The sequence below is a fragment of the Zootoca vivipara genome, chromosome 3 (genome assembly GCF_963506605.1).
Source record: "Zootoca vivipara chromosome 3, rZooViv1.1, whole genome shotgun sequence".
Lineage (NCBI taxonomy): Eukaryota > Metazoa > Chordata > Lepidosauria > Squamata > Lacertidae > Zootoca > Zootoca vivipara.
In genome coordinates this window covers 1,741,317-1,761,977 of record NC_083278.1, presented here as the reverse complement: position 1 = coordinate 1,761,977, position 20,661 = coordinate 1,741,317, and the positions used below count along the sequence as shown (strand labels likewise).

Below are 20,661 nucleotides of genomic sequence, written 5' to 3'. Positions count from 1 at the left end.
GGAGAGGTATATAACCATAACATCACCCAGGGACACCCAGAACCACCTTAAATCTACAAAGAAGGTTATTCCAGTCTCACTGGAAACGAGAAGGTAAGATTTTTTGGAGGGGTGGGCGTAACCAGTTTATACCATAGCCTGCTATATCATGTAGCCTGCCATATGAAGGTTATTTGCAACTAGACTTACCATATTTCAAAAAGTAAAACCAGAAAACCCCAAAATTGCTAAGCTTTTTGTTGTTGAACCAATATTTTGATTGACTTGCCTAAGATCCAGCACAAAGCACCGCCTTTCAGAGATTCCACCTGGACGTCAATTCTGCCTTTGAAGTCCTGGTAATGTCTGGGAAAATCCAGACGTACGGCAGCCCTAGTTGAACAAGTTAGGTTAGCTTAGGAGGAGGCATCTTAATGTTTACATTTCTATTATTCATTCATTTGTTTCATAAAATTTATACCCCACTTCTCTGTTAAAAAAACAGCAACAACCCTCAAAGCAGTTTACAAAACTCTTCTACTGAAGACTCTTCACTTAAGCCAGCTGATAAATCGTGTCCTCCTCCCAGAGAGGACGTGTTGCGGTGAGATCATCAGGACTGACCTCATTGCTTGTGTGGGTGGGAGCAATTGGATAGCCACAACAACCCGATTGGCGGTCCCTCGGTTGCTGGGGTAATTCTGGCCAATGGGATCGTTTCATGCATTAACCGAGGGACCTATATCTACCGCTGCACGTTGCGCTGAGCTTCCTCTTTTCGCCTTGTGCATCAGATCACCCTCCCACCCTCCCTATATTTAGAGTCCATTATGACCTTGCTATGCCGTCCTGGGTCATCTGTTTTTGGGACAGGGGCCGATAGGAATTTTCCCATTTGGCTGATTGGCTGGTGCCACTTGGGTTTCGCCTGCCGCGTAGCAAATCGTCACAACTTTGTAAGGTTTGGCGGTTAGGCATTGGTTCAATGTGGAGGGGATGGGAGATTGTCACACCTGTCCCTCCAATGTGCGAAAGGGTATTCTGTTAAAGGAATCCAGGGGCTCGCCTTGCTTTTGTCTGATCCCCTTCCAGGGGTTAGGGCCCCTGGGAGCATTTGGGGTGATCTTGAGTCTGAGCCTGGTCCAATGCTCCCCCAGGATGTTTTCCCTTACTGACGTCTGCCGGAGTCCAGGCGTCAGCGCTGCCCTGCTGAGGTCAGGTGCAGCTAGTCAGGAACCAATGCCTAAGCAAACCACTCAGGATCTGTAATCAATAAAGTTGTGGCCAAAATTATGCCAATAACCGTAAACTAAATTCTGTGTCAATCGTGTCTTTCTTTATTGGGGGAGGTCTTGGGATCTTAATACGCAAGAGCATTACCATAGTCTGCAATGGATAAAACGCTAGGGATATAGCTAATGTATATTTTACAAATTTCACATTTATACCTTCCCCCAGAAGAATCCTGGGAACTATACTTTTCAGCAGGTGCTCACAATTCAGTTTAGAGATCTCTGGAGCCCTCACAGAAAGAACCAAAAGACCCAGAGCCCCCCAGGGAAAGGAGATTATGATTAAAGCAATTTCAAAGCTGCCCTTTTATGAGCATTTACTTGGGAGTTGTCAGTGGGAATGACTTTCAAGGAACATGTACATCCGAGTTACTACAGGTCAATTACTCCTCCTAAGAGCCTGATGTTTTTCTTTGTGGGGGATTAGTATGCTATAGGGACCCAGGTGGCGCTGTGGGTTAAACTACAGAGTCTAGGGCTTGCTGATCAGAAGGTCGGCGGTTCGAATCCCTGCAACGGGGTGAGCTCCCGTTGTTCGGTCCCAGCTCCTGCCAACCTAGCAGTTCGAAAGCGCATCAAAGTGCAAGTAGATAAATAGGGACCGCTCCAGTGGGAAGGTAAACGGCGTTTCCGTGCGCTGCTCTGGTTCTCCAGAAGCCGCTTTGTCATGCTGGCCACATGACCCGGAAGCTGTCTGCGGACAAACGCCGGCTCCCTTGGCCTATAGAGCGAGATGAGCGCCGCAACCCCAGAGTCGGACACGACTGGACCTGATGGTCAGGGGCCCCTTTACCTTTACCTTAGTATGCTATAAGCCAGGCATCCCCAAACTTTGGCCTTGCAGATGTTTTGAACTACAATTCCCATCATTCCTGACCACTTGCCCTCTTAGCTAGGGATCATGGGAGTTGTAGGCCAAAACATCTGGAGGGCCGCAGTTTGGGGATGCCTGCTATAAGCTATATTAAACATTGTGCTTATATTGGGAGGGTGGGATATAAATATTTAGCAATGAATTGCCCCTGTTAAACAACCGGGAGTCCAAAACCCTCATCCATCTCCTGCAAACCATCCAGATATCTTCCAGCAGATCCTGATCCACCACCTGCCCAGCAGAAATCCACTTCTCGGCTGCTGCCACATGAGCAGTTTGGAATCTAAACCCCCACTCAGAAGAGTGGTGCCATGTTTCAATAAGTACATTCTATATACAAACAGCAAATGTAAGGTAAAACCCCTGGTGTTATTTTGTTTTCAGAGATGATCATTCTCATTGTGTTGCTGAGTTTTGCTGCTGTGTTACAACAACCTACTTCAAAAGTAAGTTTCTTACTGTCCATGCCTAACTCTCTCCCCTTTAAATCAGGGGGACAAAAAAAGTGTTACTAAATTTGGCTGGGTTTTTTTTCAAATCTAAGATTGGATTGGGTTAACCTAAATATTCTCTTTAATCAGCCAAAATGTGTTTTCCTGCTTCATCCAGGAACACAATGGACTTGAAAAATATCATACTTGAGGGGAAGTCCAAACAAATGTAATTGTATTCTTTTTTAAAAACAAAAACTTGATTGAATCTCGATTCTTTAAGGATGTTGCCGTTTCCTATCCCACTAAAAGTAATCGCAAGCCTCTTTTTTATTTCAGTAACTGTAGATTTATCCAAAGCATAGGTGCCAGGTGCCCAGGGCCCTGGGTGCCATGGCTCCCACAACATGTTAAATGAGGGGGCCAGGCTCTGTTGCGCATGCATACCCCAGGGGGCATGCGCACTATGTCATCCTATCCCTGGTATGTGTGTGCTACGTCATTGTGCCCCCATTACGTGTATGGGTGTGTGTGATGACATAGAGCGCGCACATCGGGGGGCATGATGACAGCGCACAGCCTCAGGCACCCACAGTTGCAGGCACCAGCCGGCACCACTGATCCGGAATACGCCAAAGAGTGTTGGGTGGCACTGTGTTACCCAACAGTTTACAACTCAGATTTCATTTCGTCAGAGGAGCCTGACAGAAGCAAATGGGGCCTACAAAGCACTTTTTCATGATTCTTAGAGAAACAGTGGTCAAATTATATTAGCATAATGAAAACTAATCCTATAAACAAAGACAAGAGGAATATTTCTCGTTCTCTTACTTCAGGCACATGCAGTAGGAATTGGACCAGCAGAGCGAAAGCAGATTGTTGACAAGCACAATGCGCTGCGGAGAGGAGTGCAGCCAAGTGCAAGCAACATGCTGAAGATGGTAAGCAAGAAAGAGGCCGGATTCATGTAGGTCAGAGGCCTTGGCAAAGGCTTTCCAGGGATACTACATCTCCTTGCAGGCAGAAAACCTTGGTTCTTCACCCTCTCATAGTAATCATCAAGGATAAGACTAGATTCAACAACAGCTTGACATTTCACCAAGGATTGCCACTTACACATCGTTTAAAAAAAGATAAAAGAGGACAAAAAGTGGGCACATATTTGCATATCATCGTTTATGCATATGTCACTATTCCATCATTCAAGCCACGCCCAATGCAATATACATAATCAGATAACTATAACAAAATTTGTCATAAACCAAGAATAAAACACATCCAGACATATACAACAAAATTAAATATTCCCCACATAAGTCCTAATGAGATCTAAGAATAAAGATACCAAAACAGCAAAACTAAGCATCTCCAGAATTTAATCTTGACACAAACAAAAGAAACCCTGAACGATACCCCCCCCCCAAGAGTCTGCAGGCATCCTGAGAAGCAGGTCTTGAAGGACTTACGGCAAAGATGGTCTCTGGTCTCATCAGCAACCTCAGCTTTTTTGGCTGGAGTCAGTCAGGGCTCTATTAGACAGCCAAGATGGTCTAATATGTGTGAGGGGTTTTTAAATAATTCATTTCCCTCTTATATACCAATCCATAATGAAAATGCAAATAACAATAAAGCATTCCAAATTGAAATATACAATTAAAAACATAAAAGCATTTAAAATGCTGAAGGCATATCTTCAGGAGCTGGCGGAATGCCAACACTGATGGGGTTTCTCATACTTCAGCAGGGAAGGCACTGGGCTGCACTGGGGCCACCAGGGAAAACCCCACCTCCATGATCCCACAAGTATGGTTCGACTAGCTGACCATACTGCCAGTTAGCTGTAAGTAGCAGAACTTTAAAACTGGTTTGGTGGCTAACAGCGCTTCCAACTGGAAAGACAAAGTATAGCCATTGGGACTAGGAGACATCCATTGTCTCATCTTATTTGGAAGCCATCCAAGTTGGTGGCTATCACTACCTCCTGTGGGAGCAATTTCCATAGTTTAACTAACCCCTCTATAACCGTCCACTCCCAACTGCCTTTTAACAGTTGTTCCCCCTCCATTTAGAACGCCGTCTAGCTCCGCCTCCCAGGGAACACCTGCCTATCATGGGAGTGATAGGTTAACCCATGATGAACCAGAATCATCACCAGGCACTATTCCGCCACACGCTCTGGTTTCCATCACGGTGTCCCATTGCACCAAAAGCAGTTAATCATGCTGGCCACATCACCAGGAAAGCTGTCTGTGGACAAATGCCGGCTCCCTTAGCCGGAAAGCGAAATCAGCGCCGCAACCCCGTATTTACCTTTGACTGAACTTAACTGTCCAGGGGTCCTTTACCTTACTATTGTTAAGCATGGATGGCATGAGTCGGGCAGATGTAATGCTAAACAATGCTTAAGATCATCCAGGGATTGAGGTTGGAGATTGACTCTAGAACAGAACACAAGAAATTTTTAAGAAATCAGAGGTATATGATGCTTTCCATTTTTAGAGAATGTGTCCATTCTCACATTTACTACTTTCTTTTCCATTTAGGGATGGAATTCGGCTGCTGAAGCGAATGCAAAACGCTGGGCAAGCAATTGTCAGTTTGGTCACAGCCCAAGCAACCAACGAGTTGCCGGCAAGTATAGCAGTCAGTAAGCACTGTACAAAAAATTAAGGGTGATCTAAAATCTAACCCACATCTAATATAAATTCACAATTATTGCACTGACTCCGCAATTGTCATTCTGAGCATAATATTAAAAATACTTGGGGAATCCCACAGAAAGTGGCATAATGGAGAGGAATGTTCCAATTCTTCCTAACATCTGAAGTCAGAATTCCACATTCCATTCTCGCCAGCTAAGCTTTGCCTCGACACAAACTGTGTCCACCTGTGATACATATAACTTTTTAAGCACAGAGGACCAGTTCATACAAGTTCATTCCAAATCCCAGAAGGTTGCAGTTAATCACTAAAACTATAAATCGATTACAAATCAGAGACATTAAAATTTTAGGGCAGAACATTGCATCTTCCTCATCCCTCAGGTGTTCTAAAGAAGGTGAAACCGGAAACATTTTGCTTTCAAACTTTACTATCTCTGCCTTGTTAATCACAGTAATAGAGGGAGATGGATACAGAGATAAATATAGAGATCAATACAGGAATTCAGTGGCAAGCAGTGAAATTTTTCACAGGGAAAGTTAAGGTAAGAGGTGACAGCTTGCAAGGGCAATTGGGGTGCTCTTGCATGTGTGACATTACAACACCACAATGTCACACACATGAGCATTGCGCCTCCATCTATAATCTGGGCAGAAGCTTCATTGGCTTTGAGAAGGAGGCGCCAGGCCTCTGACAAGATGCTGGAGCCCTGCTGCCTCCTTCCCAGAGCCAGGTGGGCTTTGGAAAGGGGGCAGAAGGGCTCTTGATCCCGTATGGGGACTTGCCTAGTCCACTCACCACACACCACCAGGGCCGTCTCTAGGCCCGGGTGCGGTGGCATGGGGCACCAGGGCGCCAGGCCACTAAGGGCGCCGCTGCGCCCGCTGTACCCACTGAGAGGCGCGGCTGAGGCTGTCCCAGGCGCGCCTCTCAGCTGTTCAGCGGCTTCAGGCCGCTCTCCGGAGGCGCGCGGGCCTGGGGACACCTCCGCCGCGCGTAGGGGCATCGCAACAGGGGGCAGGCAGCGCCCCCTGGCCCTGGGCCGGCCCGAAGGCAGGCTGGGTGGCGCAGTGCAGCGGCACCCGCCCGCCCGCCCGCCGCTCTGGGAAGCAGGGTGGGGGCGGGGCGCCAGAGGGATCCAGGTATGCTTAAGACGGCCCTGCACACCACTGTAGTAATTCTAAAAAACCCAGAGAGCGAGTGCCCTTTAGAAAAGACATTTACAGGCAAACTGTTCTATGCTAACAACAAAACAGGTATACCTTGTGCTTTAGAATAATTCTTTTGCATTCAAATGTAAGTAGCTTCAACCAACTAGCTAACCAGACAGATTTGTGAGTGGGGGACAAATTCTGCTTGGAATAAACAAGCTTTACCTGTTGCAACATGTCAGTTCAAAGCACTGAATGACTCCTCTTGTTTACAGAATTTCCTGAATCAGGAATCATGAGTTTTTGTTAATGCTTCCCGTCTGCACTTCTAGATGGCATCTCATGCGGTGAAAATATATTTGCATCATCTCACGCTACTTCATGGAATGACGTGATTCAAGACTGGTACAACGAGGTGAAAGATTTCAAGTACGGTGTTGGAGCAGTCCGTAACGGGGCCGTAACTGGTCATTACACTCAGGTAACTCAAACACTGTTTTGTATCTTTGTCAAGTGCATGGTTCAGCTAGTCAATCCATGGCTGATAGTCCACTCACATCTTGGCTTGCTGCTGCCTGGGACATCACAAAAGGAAGAAAGGAAACCAAGAAGAGGAGGTTGTGTCCCTCCAGTTTCATCTAGTACTTTTTCATATTTTTCACACAGGAAGTTCAGATAATGGGTTGTCCTTCTCTCTCTGCTGTGCCTTTGTTTCTGTGGTTTCTTCAGTTGCCATTCTCATTCACAGCTTCTTCCAAACTTCCTTTCCCTGAGGGGAAAAATGAGTGTGCTTCAATTAGACACAACACAAAATGATGGTATTTTGGTTGTTTTTTAAAAAAGCTGTTTTTAAATGTATGTTTTCCTGGCTCAGAATGAAAACAGATTCCAATACCTTTTCTTGTGTGGATGTTTTTATACTTACAGGTGGTTTGGCACAAGTCTTACCTAATTGGTTGTTCTGATGCCCATTGTCCTCAAAGCTTCTGGAAATACCTCTACGTTTGCCAGTACTGTCCTGCGTATGTATTATTAATCTGTTTGTTTGTTTGTTTCTTAATTAAGCTTGTTAGCAGTTTCTTTCCCATAATCTCCAAGGGACTTACGTTTCGTATCCGTTTTCCTTTTATATATTACCCAAAAAAACCTGAATAAAATAACCCTCATAAGAGCCACATGACGCTTGGGCAGCACCCTAGTAATATATTAACTCTGCATTTCAATGGTTGCCAACCAACCAGAAAACAAAAACAATAAGTCCTTCTTATTACCTTTGGGCCATTTGCCAGAAAAATCAGGAAGCAGCAGTGGATTTATTTATTTTTTTAATGACAAAGTCAAAACCCCTCAGGAAAGAATTTTCTGACATTTTATGGGAAACTCCCCCCGCCCCGGATCCTCCTAAACAGTTGAAGACTTTCATTCCTGAATGTTCATTTCACTGAATATTCAGTGAAATGGACTCCTCAACTTCACCATCTGGGTGGATCCAGTCACACCTCATATGATGGGTCTGGCAGCCCACCTGTCAGTTACCTGGCAGCACAGTTACATCAGGTGACCACTTTTAAATGCAGAGCCCACAAAGTGCCTTTCCCTCAGCTGATTGTCACCTGTTGAGAAGCCCTTTCCACAGGGTACATGCCAAGTTCCCTGGACAGCTGAGTTACTGGAGTGTGGTGCTGATAACGTCAAGGTATCAGGTTTGATCTCTGTGTTTTTAACCATATCGAGTTCCTTATGCCAGCTCTAAAATCCTGGGGAAATCCAGTGCCACCCCAGATAATATTTGGCAGAAAAGCACCATTTGCCACCCACAACTAGTGTAGAGAATTCTGGGAGGCTTATTTCATTCAGCCCATTTTTTCCCTCATTCCTAGGACCAGTCATAGTTACAGTGGTCCCTCAACTTACAAATTTAATCCATTCTGAATGCACATTCGTAGGTCGAAAAGTTTGTAAGTTGAAAAAAAGCAGTTTCCCATAGGAATGCATTGGAAACGGAAAAATTCATAAGTCGAGTAAACCGCATCTGAAATTCACAAGTTGAGAAAACCCCATCTAAACCGCAACGGTTTTCCTTTCGGATGTCTAAAAAAACTTAAGATTGCGGCCATTTTTTTTCATTCGTAACTCAAAATTTTGTAAGTCGAGGGACCACTGTATATTCCTCAGGAGAATATGCACAAAACTAGTGACTTCCTGTTCACCCAGCATAGATGTTTGTAACCCAAATTACATACAATTGCTTTTTAAGGTTCCGTCTTATGTAATTTCTCTTAGAATTTTGAAGTGCCAGGCATAGCTCTAGTGGCTTTAGCCCAAACGTAGCAGAGTTTTCCTGCACAGCGCAGAAGCTAGTTGAGGTGGAAATGACTAGTCAGCTAGACGCAGAATAACTATTTACAGGATTTATTAAAAGAAAATAAAACCAGCAGAGTTTCTGCATACAAAGCAAAGCAAAATAAATCCTTTCTCTCTTTCTTTCTCTCTCTCCAACCATACGCAGCACTCCTACTCCTAACACCCAAAAAGAAACAAGTGTGCTAGCATTCCTAGATAACAGAGTTCAGTGCTGGTCATTAACCAATCAGAGAGCTGTTGCCAGGACAGGCAGACCTTGTAAATTGACACTGCCTTAAGTTAATTGTATGAAACAAGAATCTGTAAGTTTCCCATGTGTCACAGTGGCCGGAGCGGGCTACTTCAGAGTAACGACTCTACACAGCTCTGCATTTTATTCTTTTATTGGTGCTGCGTATTTACAGTGCTGAAGTCATTACTATTTACACGGAGCTATGTGTTCAGTCGGGTTCAGAACCTCCGAATGGCTTTTGGCGCGTCTTTCTCCAACACAAAAGCCTGGGTAGACCCATCCTCTTCCCCCTCCGCTTTCTGCGCAATTCCGGAGTTGGGGGGATGGGTCCCCCCCCTTATTTGCCCCTTCCTGTCCCACCTGGGACCCTGGCTCCGCTACCTTGCCTGAGCCTCGGACACGACTTCCTGCTTCCCCACTGGAATCGGAACTCTCTCTGCTTTCCCCTGTGCTCGGGGATGGGCTTGAACTCAGGAGGGGAGGGACTTCGCGATATCCCCTGTCCCTCACATCCACCCCCCTCCCAAGCTCCCCTTCTCCCCTCCCCAGGTCCCCCCCAGGGGTCGGTGACGACTGGAAGCCTAAGAACTCAGTACTTTCCGAGCCCGTTGGTGTGAACACCTCCCCCCAGTCCTGCGAGCCCCCCCTTCCGCCTGGGAGGACTGGAATCCCAAAAAGTCCGTGGCGTCAGAGCTGGTGGGGGTAAAAATGTGCTGCCAGTCTGCTTCTTCCTCTGACTGGGTGGATCTCGGCGACGCCCATACTTCTTCCTCTGGTTCCTCAAACTCCGCTTCCCATCCCCATGGTGAACTGCTCTCCAGTACTTCCTCCCCCTCCCCCCCTCCCTTTCCATGTGCCAGGGCTTGGGTCTGTGGGGAAAGAGGGCGTGAAATTCTTCCACCAAGAATTCCTCCTGTATCTGAGTGGCTGGGACCCATTTATTCTGTGACGGTGGAGCATCCTCCCATGCCATGAGGTACTCCAGGCCCCCCACCCCTCTCCGTGAATCAAGGATGGCCGTGGCCTCATTGAGTTGCTCCCTGCCTTCCCTCTCCCCCCCTCCCTCGGGGGTTTGTTCGCTGTCTCGGAGCCTGCTGCTTTCCCTGTACGGCGACAGCAGCGATATATGAAACACTGGATGCACCCTCATGTCCTCTGGTAGTGCCAATCTGAAGGCCACCGGATTGACCTGTTGCGTGACCGTGAAGGGGCCCAGCCGTCTGGGTGCCAGCTTTTTGCACCTCCCTCTGGTGGGAAGGCCCTCCGAGGACAACCAAACCTTGTCCCCCACCCTGATGACCTCCCCTTGTCGCCTGTGGCGATCTGCCCCCTTCTTGTACGCTTCCTTGGCCCTCTCCAAGTGTTCTCTGAGCTGCTGGTGCACCGTCTCCAGTTCCTCTGCCCAATCCTCTGCCAGTGGGCCCTCCTCCTCCTCCTCCCCCTCCCTCTCCGGGAAAGATCTGAGGTCGCGCCCATAATTGGCCTTAAAGGGCGACACCCCTGTGGAGACGTGCACTGCATTATTGTAGGCAAATTCCGCCAGTGGCAGGCGATCCACCCAGTCCGTTTGTCTCTGGCTGACGTAGCATCTTAGGTACTGCTGCAGAATGGCGTTGACCCTCTCCGCCTGTCCGTTGGTCTGCGGGTGTCTCGCCGTCGATAAGCTGACCTCCACCTGCAGGAGGTTCATGAGCCGCCTCCAGAACCTGGAAACAAATTGGCGGCCACGATCCGAAATAACCCTTAAAGGTAATCCATGCAGTCTGAATACGTGGTCAACAGTTTGGCTGTCTCTTCTGCAGAGACCGCCCTGGCACACGGTATAAAGTGGCACATTTTGGACATAAGGTCCACCACCACCAACACTGCGGTCTTGCCCCTGGACGCAGGCAGGTCCGTGATGAAGTCCATGGACACCACTTCCCACGGCCTGTGTGGTGTGGCTAAGGGCTCCAGCAATCCTGCTGGGGCTGCTCTGACTACCTTTGCCCGCTGGCAGGTGTCACAGCCCCGTACATAGTCTCTAACATCTTCCCGCACCCCTGGCCACCAGAAGTGTCTCATGACTAGGTGAGCGGTTTTGTCCCTTCCAAAATGACCCGCCGTTGGGTTGTCGTGCATCTGCTTGAGGACCTTACGTCTAAGCTGGATGGTGGGCAGGTACAGTGCCCCCTTGTAGAAAAGCAGCCCCCTGCGTTCTGCAAAGTCCTTTGCCTGCTCCCTCCCCCCTCTCAGTTCTCTGAAGATGCGGGTGGCAAACTCATCAGCTGCTGTCAGTGCTGTGAGTTCTGCCTCGCTCACCACTGCTGCTCCGCAGGACCATGCTGATGGGGGGAAAATGTGCCTGGGTGCTGGTGGCAACTCCTGCTCCATGTACTCTGGTTTGCGGGAGAGGGCATCCGCCCTGACATTCTGCTCCCCCGGGATGTAGTGGATGGAGAAGTTGAAGTTCGAGAAGAACTCTGCCCACCGTATCTGCCGCTGGTTGAGCACCCTGGCTGTTCTCCAGAACTCCAGGTTCTTGTGGTCTGTGCACACCTGGATGGGGTGCTTGGCGCCCACCAGGAAGTGTCGCCAGTGCTGGAAAGCAGCGTGGATCGCAAGAAGTTCCCTATCAAACACAGTGTAGTTGCGCTCCGGCTGGGTCAGCTTCCTGGAGAAGAAGGCACAAGGTCTCCACTCTCTGTTGGCGTCCAGTTGCAACAGGATCGCTCCCAAAGCCCTGTCTGAAGCGTCTGTTTCCACGCGTAGGGGCGCATCCTGCACCACGTGGAACAGGTTTTGGTCTGAAGCGAACACTCTCTTGAGGCTTTCGAACGCTGCTTGCGCCTCTGGTGTCCACCTGAACTTCTGCTTGCCTCTCAGGCAGTCTGTGATGGGAGCCGTAACACGCGAGAAGTTCTTGATGAATTTCCTGTAGAAGTTGGCGAAGCCTAGGAGGCGTTGGGCATCTTTGCGCGTCCTGGGGCTGTGCCAGTCCAGGATGGCCTGCACCTTGTCCTTGTCCATCGCCAGCCCCTTGTCTGACAGTTTGTAGCCCAGGAAGTCCACTTCCCTGGTGTGAAACTTGCACTTCTCCAGCTTCACATACAGGTGGTTCTCCTTCAGGCGCTGCAACACCTCCCTGACATCCTTCACATGTTGCACTGGGTCATTGGAATAGATAAGGATGTCATCCAGGAAGACCAAGCAGTTCTTGAAGAGGAGGGACCCCAGGACGTGGTGCATGAAGGCCTGGAAGCATGCTGAGCCCCCTTGCAACCCGAAGGGCATCACCAGATATTCAAAAGAGCCCAGAGGCGTGAACATCGTGGTTTTCCACTCATTGCCTTCCCGGATCCTGATCAAGTTGTACGCCCCCCTCAGGTCTAGCTTGGTGAAAATCTTGCCCCTGCGTGCCGCTGTCAGGAGATCGTCCACTCTGGGCATGGGGAAAGCCACTGGCTCTGTCACTGAATTGAGCCGTCTAAAATCCACCACAAGACGGCGCTGTTGCGTGTCTTTCTTGTCCACCCAGAAGACCGGGCTGCCCCCTGCTGCCTTGCTTTCTCTGATGAACCCCCGTTTGAGGTTCTTGTCGATGAACTCCCTCAGATCCTCCAGTTCCTGATCTGACATGGAGTACAGCTTGGCTGGGGGTATCGTTGCCCCTGGCACCAGGTTGATCTGGCAGTCAAAAGACCTGTGTGGGGGTAGGTGGTCGGACTCCGCTTCGCTGAAGACCTCCTGCAGGTCCCAGTATGGTTTGGGTATCGCCTCACCCCCCTTGACGTGCATGGTGGCCACCGTGGCTATTGGAGGCCCCTCCCCTGGTTGGTGCTGCATGCAATGTTCCAGACAAAAGTCCGACCCAAACGTGATGCATCTCTGGTGCCAACTGATGGAGGGGTCGTGGCGCGCCAGCCAGCTCATGCCCAAGACGATGGGGGGGTCTGAGATGGTGGTGACGTTGAATGCCAGTGTCTCTGAGTGCCTTCCCACCGTCATTCTCATGGGGGGGGTTTTGATGAGTGATGGCCCCTCCCAGCAACTCTCTGCCGTCAATGGTGGCTACGTGCAGGGGAAAGTCCAGCTGCAGAAGCTGTATCTGGTGTTCTTCTGCAAAGTTTCTCGAGAAGAAGTTGGCTGATGCACCACTGTCAATTAAGGCGAGGACCGTCAGGGGATAGCCATTTGGGAGCGTTAGCGTCACTTCTAGAACCACTCCTGCTCTGGGAGGGGTGGGCTGGCTCTGCTCCGCGCTGTGCGGGTGGGCGGGCTGGGGCTGTTGTCTGCTGACTGCGCCTGGCTGCTGCCCCTTGTCTCCTTCAACCAGGCTTTCCCGTTTCCCTGCTGTGGTGCTGCGTCAGTCGGGGAGGGCACAACCGTTCCCGCCTTTCCTTGCCACTCTCTGCGATGTGGGCAGTCTCTGACGAGATGCTGGGGGGAGTTGCAGAGAAAGCAATTCCCGCCCCTTCCCTCCTTGCGTCTTGTCGCCGCTGGGGTTTGAAAAGCCCCCCCGCGCGCGCTATCACTTTGCATGGGTTCCTGGTCCTGGCTGGCCCCAGGCGTGGCTTGGAAGGGTTGTTGGGGGAGTGGCTTCTCCTGTGACCGTGGGAACCAAGCCCGCTTTGCGCGCGTTGCTTGCTTGTCGTTCCACCGGGATTCCTGTCTCACCCCCACCGCCAGAGCCGCTTTGCTCAGCTGATCCATATTACTGGGCTTTGGACCTCTCGAGAGCTCATCTTTCACATCCTCGTTCAACCCCAGGTAGAACGCCGCTTCCATCGGAGGCGAGTGCAGTTCCCACCCCAGTCTGTGCACTAGCATGGTGAATCTCGCCCAATATTCGCGAACAGTCATTGTTCTTTGCCTTAAATTATGCAGTTCCTCCTTGGTCTGGTCCATATGGCTATCGGACGCATACATAGTTTTTAAAGCCTCTAGAAATAGTTTGACATTCTTCATGCAAGGATTTTTTGTCGCGATTAACGGTCTTAGCCACTCCCTGGCTGCCCCTATAAGGTGTTCAACAATAAACGCTACCCTGTGCTCATCATCAGGGAACTCATCATGGTGCAGCTCAAGAGCATACACGATCTCAGTCTCAAAGCCATGATATTCCCTCGGGTCTCCATTGAACTTGCTTACTAGGGTCCCCGCTCTCCTTCCTGGCAGCACTTGGAGTTGGGGGGCCCCTCCCGCCTTGTTTTTCTCGGCATCCAACTTGTTTTGGAGCTCTACCGCCACCGCCCTTAATTGCTGCTCTTTTTCCTGAAGCGCTCTCACCTGTTCCGCAAGTTGTAGCCGGTCCTCCTGGACCTTCTTGGTTTCTTCTTTAGCTGCCTTTAATTCCCCCTGCGCCTGCAGCGCCAGTTGCTGCAGGTCCTGTTGGGCTTTCTCCGCGATCTGCCGCCATTTCTCCGCCTCTGACGCACTCATCCCGGCAACTCCAAAGTAGCCCAAAAAAAGATTCGGAGGTTGCTGTCACAGTGGCCGGAGCGGGCTACTTCAGAGTAACGACTCTACACAGCTCTGCATTTTATTCTTTTATTGGTGCTGCGTATTTACAGTGCTGAAGTCATTACTATTTACACGGAGCTATGTGTTCAGTCGGGTTCAGAACCTCCGAATGGCTTTTGGCGCGTCTTTCTCCAACACAAAAGCCTGGGTAGACCCATCCTCTTCCCCCTCCGCTTTCTGCGCAATTCCGGAGTTGGGGGGATGGGTCTCCCCCCCTTATTTGCCCCTTCCTGTCCCACCTGGGACCCTGGCTCCGCTACTTTGCCTGAGCCTCGGACACGACTTCCTGCTTCCCCACTGGAATCGGAACTCTCTCTGCTTTCCCCTGTGCTCGGGGATGGGCTTGAACTCAGGAGGGGAGGGACTTCGCGATATCCCCTGTCCCTCACACCATGAGAACCAATTATCAGAAACCGAACAATTTCATCCTTTAAAACATGTTTCTTAATATATTCAGCTATTATCTTACACTTCAAACCCCACTGTGGTCTTCGCATATGGGGAATAACATCTATATAAATAAAAATGTAAAGCTGACCATGTCCCTAATGGATAACCTCTGAAAGTGCTTGACTGATCGCTTCGAAAATTTGACACAATATTGGCACAGTGTACATGTGTTTTTATATACCTCGATTGTATAGATGTCTCACCTGTGACAAGTTAGAACACACTTTTCCAGAAAAACATTGCCTGGGTGTCAAAGCAGCACAGCTGAGGATGCCTCAGCTGCTGCCATTGGCTGCAGACTATGTAGGACATCACAATAAAATGGCATTGCCCAGCATAGCCCAGCCAGGGGAGCAGGCTAGACCCAAGATGCACATGGGGTGTGTGGGTGGAAGAGAGAGAGGGGTCGCGGTGACGGGTGCCATCACAGGGGAGGAAGATGACCAAGGATGACCAGAGAGAGTGGGAGGGAAGATGACCAGAGATGACCAGAGAGAGTGGGAGGGACCACAGAGATAGGGGTGTCGTGACATCTGGGGTGAGGTACGGGGCTGGGGTGAGGAACGAGGGCGCAATGCGTGGCCGGGAACAGCTAGTTTTAAATAAACTAGAAAGGGTTTCCAGTCTTCTTTAAGGATTTGAAATCTGTGTCTCATAGAATCATAGAATCATAGAATCATAGAGTTGGAAGAGACCACAAGGGCCATCCAGTCCAACCCCCTGCCAAGCAGGAAACACCATCAAAGCATTCCTGACAGATGGCTGTCAAGCCTCTGCTTAAAGACCTCCAAAGAAGGAGACTCCACCACACTCCTTGGCAGCAAATTCCACTGCCGAACAGCTCTTACTGTCAGGAAGTTCTTCCTAATGTTTAGGTGGAATTTTCTTTCTTGTAGTTTGAATCCATTGCTCCGTGTCCGCTTCTCTGGAGCAGCAGAAAACAACCTTTCTCCCTCCTTTATATGACATCCTTTTATATATTTGAACATGGTTATCATATCACCCCTTAACCTTCTCTTCTCCAGGCTAAACATACCCAGCTCCCTAAGCCGTTCCTCATAAGGCATCGTTTCCAGGCCTTTGACCATTTTGGTTGCCCTCTTCTGGACACGTTCCAGCTTATCAGTATCCTTCTTGAACTGTGGTGCCCAGAACTGGACACAATACTCCAGGTGAGGTCTGACCAGAGCAGAATACAGTGGTACTATTACTTCCCTTGATCTAGATGCTATACTCCTATTGATGCAGCCCAGAATTGCATTGGCTTTTTTAGCTGCTGCATCACACTGCTGACTCATGTCAAGTTTGTGGTCTACCAAGACTCCTAGATCCTTTTCACATGTACTGCTCTCAAGCCAGGTGTCTCCCATCCTGTATTTGTGCCTTTCATTTTTTTTGCCCAAGTGTAGTACTTTACATTTCTCCTTGTTAAAATTCATCTTGTTTGCTTTGGCCCAGTTGTCTAATCTGTTAAGGTCATTCTGAAGTGTGATCCTGTCCTCTGGGGTGTTAGCCACCCCTCCCAATTTGGTGTCATCTGCAAACTTGCTCAGGATGCCCTCAAGCCCATCATCCAAGTCATTGATAAAGATGTTGAACAAGACTGGGCCCAAGACAGAACCCTGTGGCACCCCACTAGTCACTACTCTCCAGGATGAGGAGGAGCCATTGATGAGCACCCTTTTATCAGTGCTGTCAGTTTTGCCATCTCTGCGTATTCCCAGATTTTCATCAACCATTCTTCCTTTGAGGGTGTTCCCTCCTCCTTCCATTTCTGTGCATTGTGAATCCTTGCCACTGTAGTCATGTACATAAATACCATTGAGGTTTCCTTCAGAATTTTGCTGTCTAGTGTCCCCAGTAGGAAGGATTCTAGCCTCTTGGGAAAAGTCAATTTATTTATTTTTCTTAATTTCATTCTGTATCACGTCCCAAAAGGCCTTTGCCTCCCTGCAGGTCAACCACATGTGATAAAATAACCCCTCACAGTCATTACATTTCCAACACTTGTTTGATACATTTTTGTACATTTGAACAGGTTCTTGGGGGTTAAATACAATCTATATATCATCTTGTAATACTTTTCTTTAAAGCCATAACATGCTGAAAATTTCATTCCTCTTTTCCAAAGCTCTTCCCAGACAGCCATATCTATATTATGTCCAACATCCTTAGCACAATTAGTCATTGTTATTTTAACCATTTCATCCTTTGTTTCCCAGCCTAACAATAATTTGTACATGTTAGAAACTAATTTCTCCTCATGGTTACATAAACCTACTTCAAAGTTTGCCCAGACTTTTTCAATTGAAGAGTGAGTTGGCCAGCTCCTTTTTCCTGCATCTGAATAGAACAATAAGTCAATATATTTGGGGGGCCGGAGGAGTTGCTGCCCCTCCTCCTCTCTGCATCCCACCTTGGCAGCTGCATTGCGGAGTCTTGCACACTTCAACCGCATGGCTGTCTTCCCTTGCTAGGAAGAGGTGGCTGATCCTGTTTGGCCTTGTCTCTACCCGACTCAGCCAAAGCCCCAATCCACCTGAATGGGCTCCATTCATTTTAGGCTTGGAGCTTCAGCAGAATCCAGTGTGTAGCCCTATTCCTCACATTTATTTCAAAAATGTATGCACTGCTCGGTTGTCCAAAAAGTCAGAGCAGTTTAAACAATAAAATTAAGGAAAAAAATAAGAACAACAATTTACAACAAAAAAGATGAATATAACAGTAGACAAAAGCAACTTTCTAAAAATATGAATAAATACTTTTCTAATTGAGAACAGAAAGCACAAATGTATCCCTGTTTGTTTACTTCTTATTTATCTTATTTATCATTCCAGAGGGAACATGGTAGGATCACTTAAAACTCCATATAAGGCTGGATCACCTTGTGGGGACTGCCCTGGCTCATGCGACAATGGATTATGCAGTGAGTAGAAATAACTTCAAATATTATCCTAATGCCTTTTTGTAGTTTAGAATGGATCACAGTCATTTGGTCATTTGATGGAAGCTTATTCCTGAGCAGATGGACACAGGATTGCAGACCCCACAGCCTTCCTTATTCTGTAGGTGGTTGCTGGGTGCCCGTGTAAAATGTTCTCGTGACCTGCACATCCACCCTTAAAAACATGCCCAATTTATTCTGGGTTACAGCCAGGATTGCTCAACTAATTACTAATTCAGTTCCTACATTCCTAAAACAAACTGCTAAATAATGTTTTACATGTTCTTTTTCTTTTAAATCACCTTCCGTTTTGATCTTAAGCTCCACCATATCAACTAAAAATGAAAGAGTCCCTGGAGATTGAATCCTTGGAGGCATTTTGCTTTTGTTAACTCTGGTGTGTTCTTGTCCTTTTCATTTTCAGCCAATCATTGAAAATATACAGATAAGAACATCAACTGTGAAGCTGTAGTAAAATCACAAGGATGCAATAACAAGGAAATTATGCAAGATTGTGTTGCTTCTTGCAAGTGCCCCTCCCCCACTGAAATAATATAGGAGGTCCCTCTTGGGACGTTCATCCTCTTCGTTGAACTCTGCATTCTCACTTAAATCATACAATCCTCCAGTTTCTTCTGACAGATCCCATCTAAATGAAATTTCTTAACATGTTTTTGAAACTGAAAACTCATAAAAAGTCTTGCATGCATGGATGTTTTCATTCTTTCTTTTTGTCTACTGCCGGGGTGGGGAGTTGGGGGTACTAGGGTCTAAAGAGTTACAGGAGAAATAAAAGGCACACAGATGCACACCTGCAAAAGATCCCAAAAGGGATGCAATAGATGGCTGAGTAAATGCGGATACAGGAAGCCTGGAATAGAAGGTGGACAAACGTAATGAAATGAAATGCAACCAACCCACAGCACTAGCAGCTGCTCCACCTGGGCTCACACTGACATAACACAGGTCAGATCCTAGCCTCATCCTGCAACCGAAGCAATTTTGCAATACATAGCAACCCAAAAACCAACACAGCAAGACATGTGTACAATGGTCCTGGTATCCCCAGTGCTTGGAATCAACTAGTGTATTTGAACAAGAACCTCTGAATGACCGCAGAAATAATTTCTCATTCATCTTTATGCTCAGTCCCTCCAACCAGTGTTCTGTAGGGGGACTCTCAGACTTTTAGCATTCAGCGGTTTTTTAAATAAAAATACTAGTTGTTACATTACCAGGAATGGGAGATGAGAAGCAAATGGTGTTCTAAGGTATCTTTTGCTGCTTAAGTCCATACAACATAAGAAGAGTCTGCTGGATCAGACCAATGGCCCATCTGGTCCAGCATCCTGTTTTCCAAGTGGTGAATGAGATGCCTGTGGACAAAACACTGGCAGGGTTCAAGCCAGGGCCGGTGCGTCCATTTAGGCGACTAGGCAGTTGCCTAGGGTGCCAAAATGGAGGGGGCGCTGGCCAGCTTGCCGGGGGGGGGGGAGGAAACCTGCTCTTGCGAGAGGCGGCGGCAGGATGAGTGCCCCGAAAGGAGAGCTTTCGGGGCGCTGATCCTGTCACCACCTCTTGCAGGGGTGGGCGGCCGCGTTTCCCTTCTCCCCGGCTCACTGTGGGGTGGGGGGAGGGAAAGCGGCCCAGACGGAGCCCTCCCTCGCAGCTTCCTCTCCCCCTCTTTTTCTCTCCCCTTCTTTCTCTCTCTCTCTCTCTCTCTCTCTCTCTCTCTCTCTCTCCCTCCCACCCACCCAACCCTTCCTTCCTTCCTTCCTTCCTTCTCTCTCACCCCTCCCCCTCCCTCCCTCCCACCCTTACTCTCTCTCTCTCCCTCCCCCTCTCACCCCCCGGGGGGCGCCAGAAGGTGATCTCGCCTAGGGCATAAAAAAACCTAGCACCGGCCCTGGTTCAAGCCCAAAAGAACTCTTCCTGTAACTGGGATTCAGAAGCACTGCTGCCTTCAGGTGTGGAGAAAGGAAGAGCTTAGTGACTGTGGCTAGTAGCTTTCGAGAGCACTCTCTTTTAAAGCCATCTAGGTTGGTGGCCACCATTCCCTCCTGTGGGAGTGAGTTCTAGAGCTGATGTGATCAGAATGAAGGAACGGGAAGCATTCCTTGTATCTTCCTTGGTGACAGTGAGATCTCTGACACAGGGCCGTTAGAAGCTCCTGATCAGCTGCAGCAAGTGTTTTGTGAAACTCCTAGTAAAATGACGTGGAGATTAATGACAAGCAGCGGAGAATGGAGGAGAAACTAATATTACATGCAGCCATGGTACAAACAGGTGGGAAATTAATACTTAAATGAGGGAAGGGGTGGAAAGGGTTAATAGAAGGAATTTAATAAAGTACAATGGGGCGAGGGGTGAAAACATTTCTCAAGCCAAGAAGTGAGTAAAAAAGGCAGTAAGTTAAGTGACCACATTATTTTTGTGTTTATACATACACACATACATCTATTAAACCTCCCCCAACAACTGGCTAACAGATGAGAATGCACTGGAGGGCCAGTGTGGTGTAGTGGTTAAGAGCGGTAGACTCGTAATCTGGGGAACCGGGTTCGCTTCTCCGCTCCTCCACATGCAGCTGCTGGGTGACCTTGGGCTACTCACACTTCTTTGAAGTCTCTCAGCCTCACTCACCTCACAGAGTGATTGTTGTGGGGGAGGAAGGGAAAGGAGAATGTTAGCCGCTTTGAGACTCCTTAAGGTAGTGATAAAGTGGGATATCAAATCCAAACTCTTCTCTTCTTCTTCTTCGTCTTCTTCTTAAGCTCCAGT

At 48.3% G+C, this 20,661-nt stretch overlaps 1 protein-coding gene across 1 annotated transcript; it reads left to right on the top strand.

Annotated features, from left to right (window-relative positions):
* Nucleotides 1–41: 41 nt before the first annotated feature.
* Nucleotides 42–18,582, top strand: LOC118082806 (cysteine-rich venom protein pseudechetoxin-like). The gene is made up of 8 exons (XM_060272317.1): nucleotides 42–93; nucleotides 2,530–2,591; nucleotides 3,413–3,517; nucleotides 5,120–5,207; nucleotides 6,721–6,869; nucleotides 7,316–7,410; nucleotides 17,774–17,862; nucleotides 18,305–18,582. Exons 2-8 carry the CDS (start codon nucleotides 2,532–2,534, stop codon nucleotides 18,313–18,315), a joined length of 597 nt encoding a protein of 198 aa, XP_060128300.1. The 5' UTR covers nucleotides 42–93; nucleotides 2,530–2,531; the 3' UTR covers nucleotides 18,316–18,582.
* Nucleotides 18,583–20,661: the final 2,079 nt, after the last annotated feature.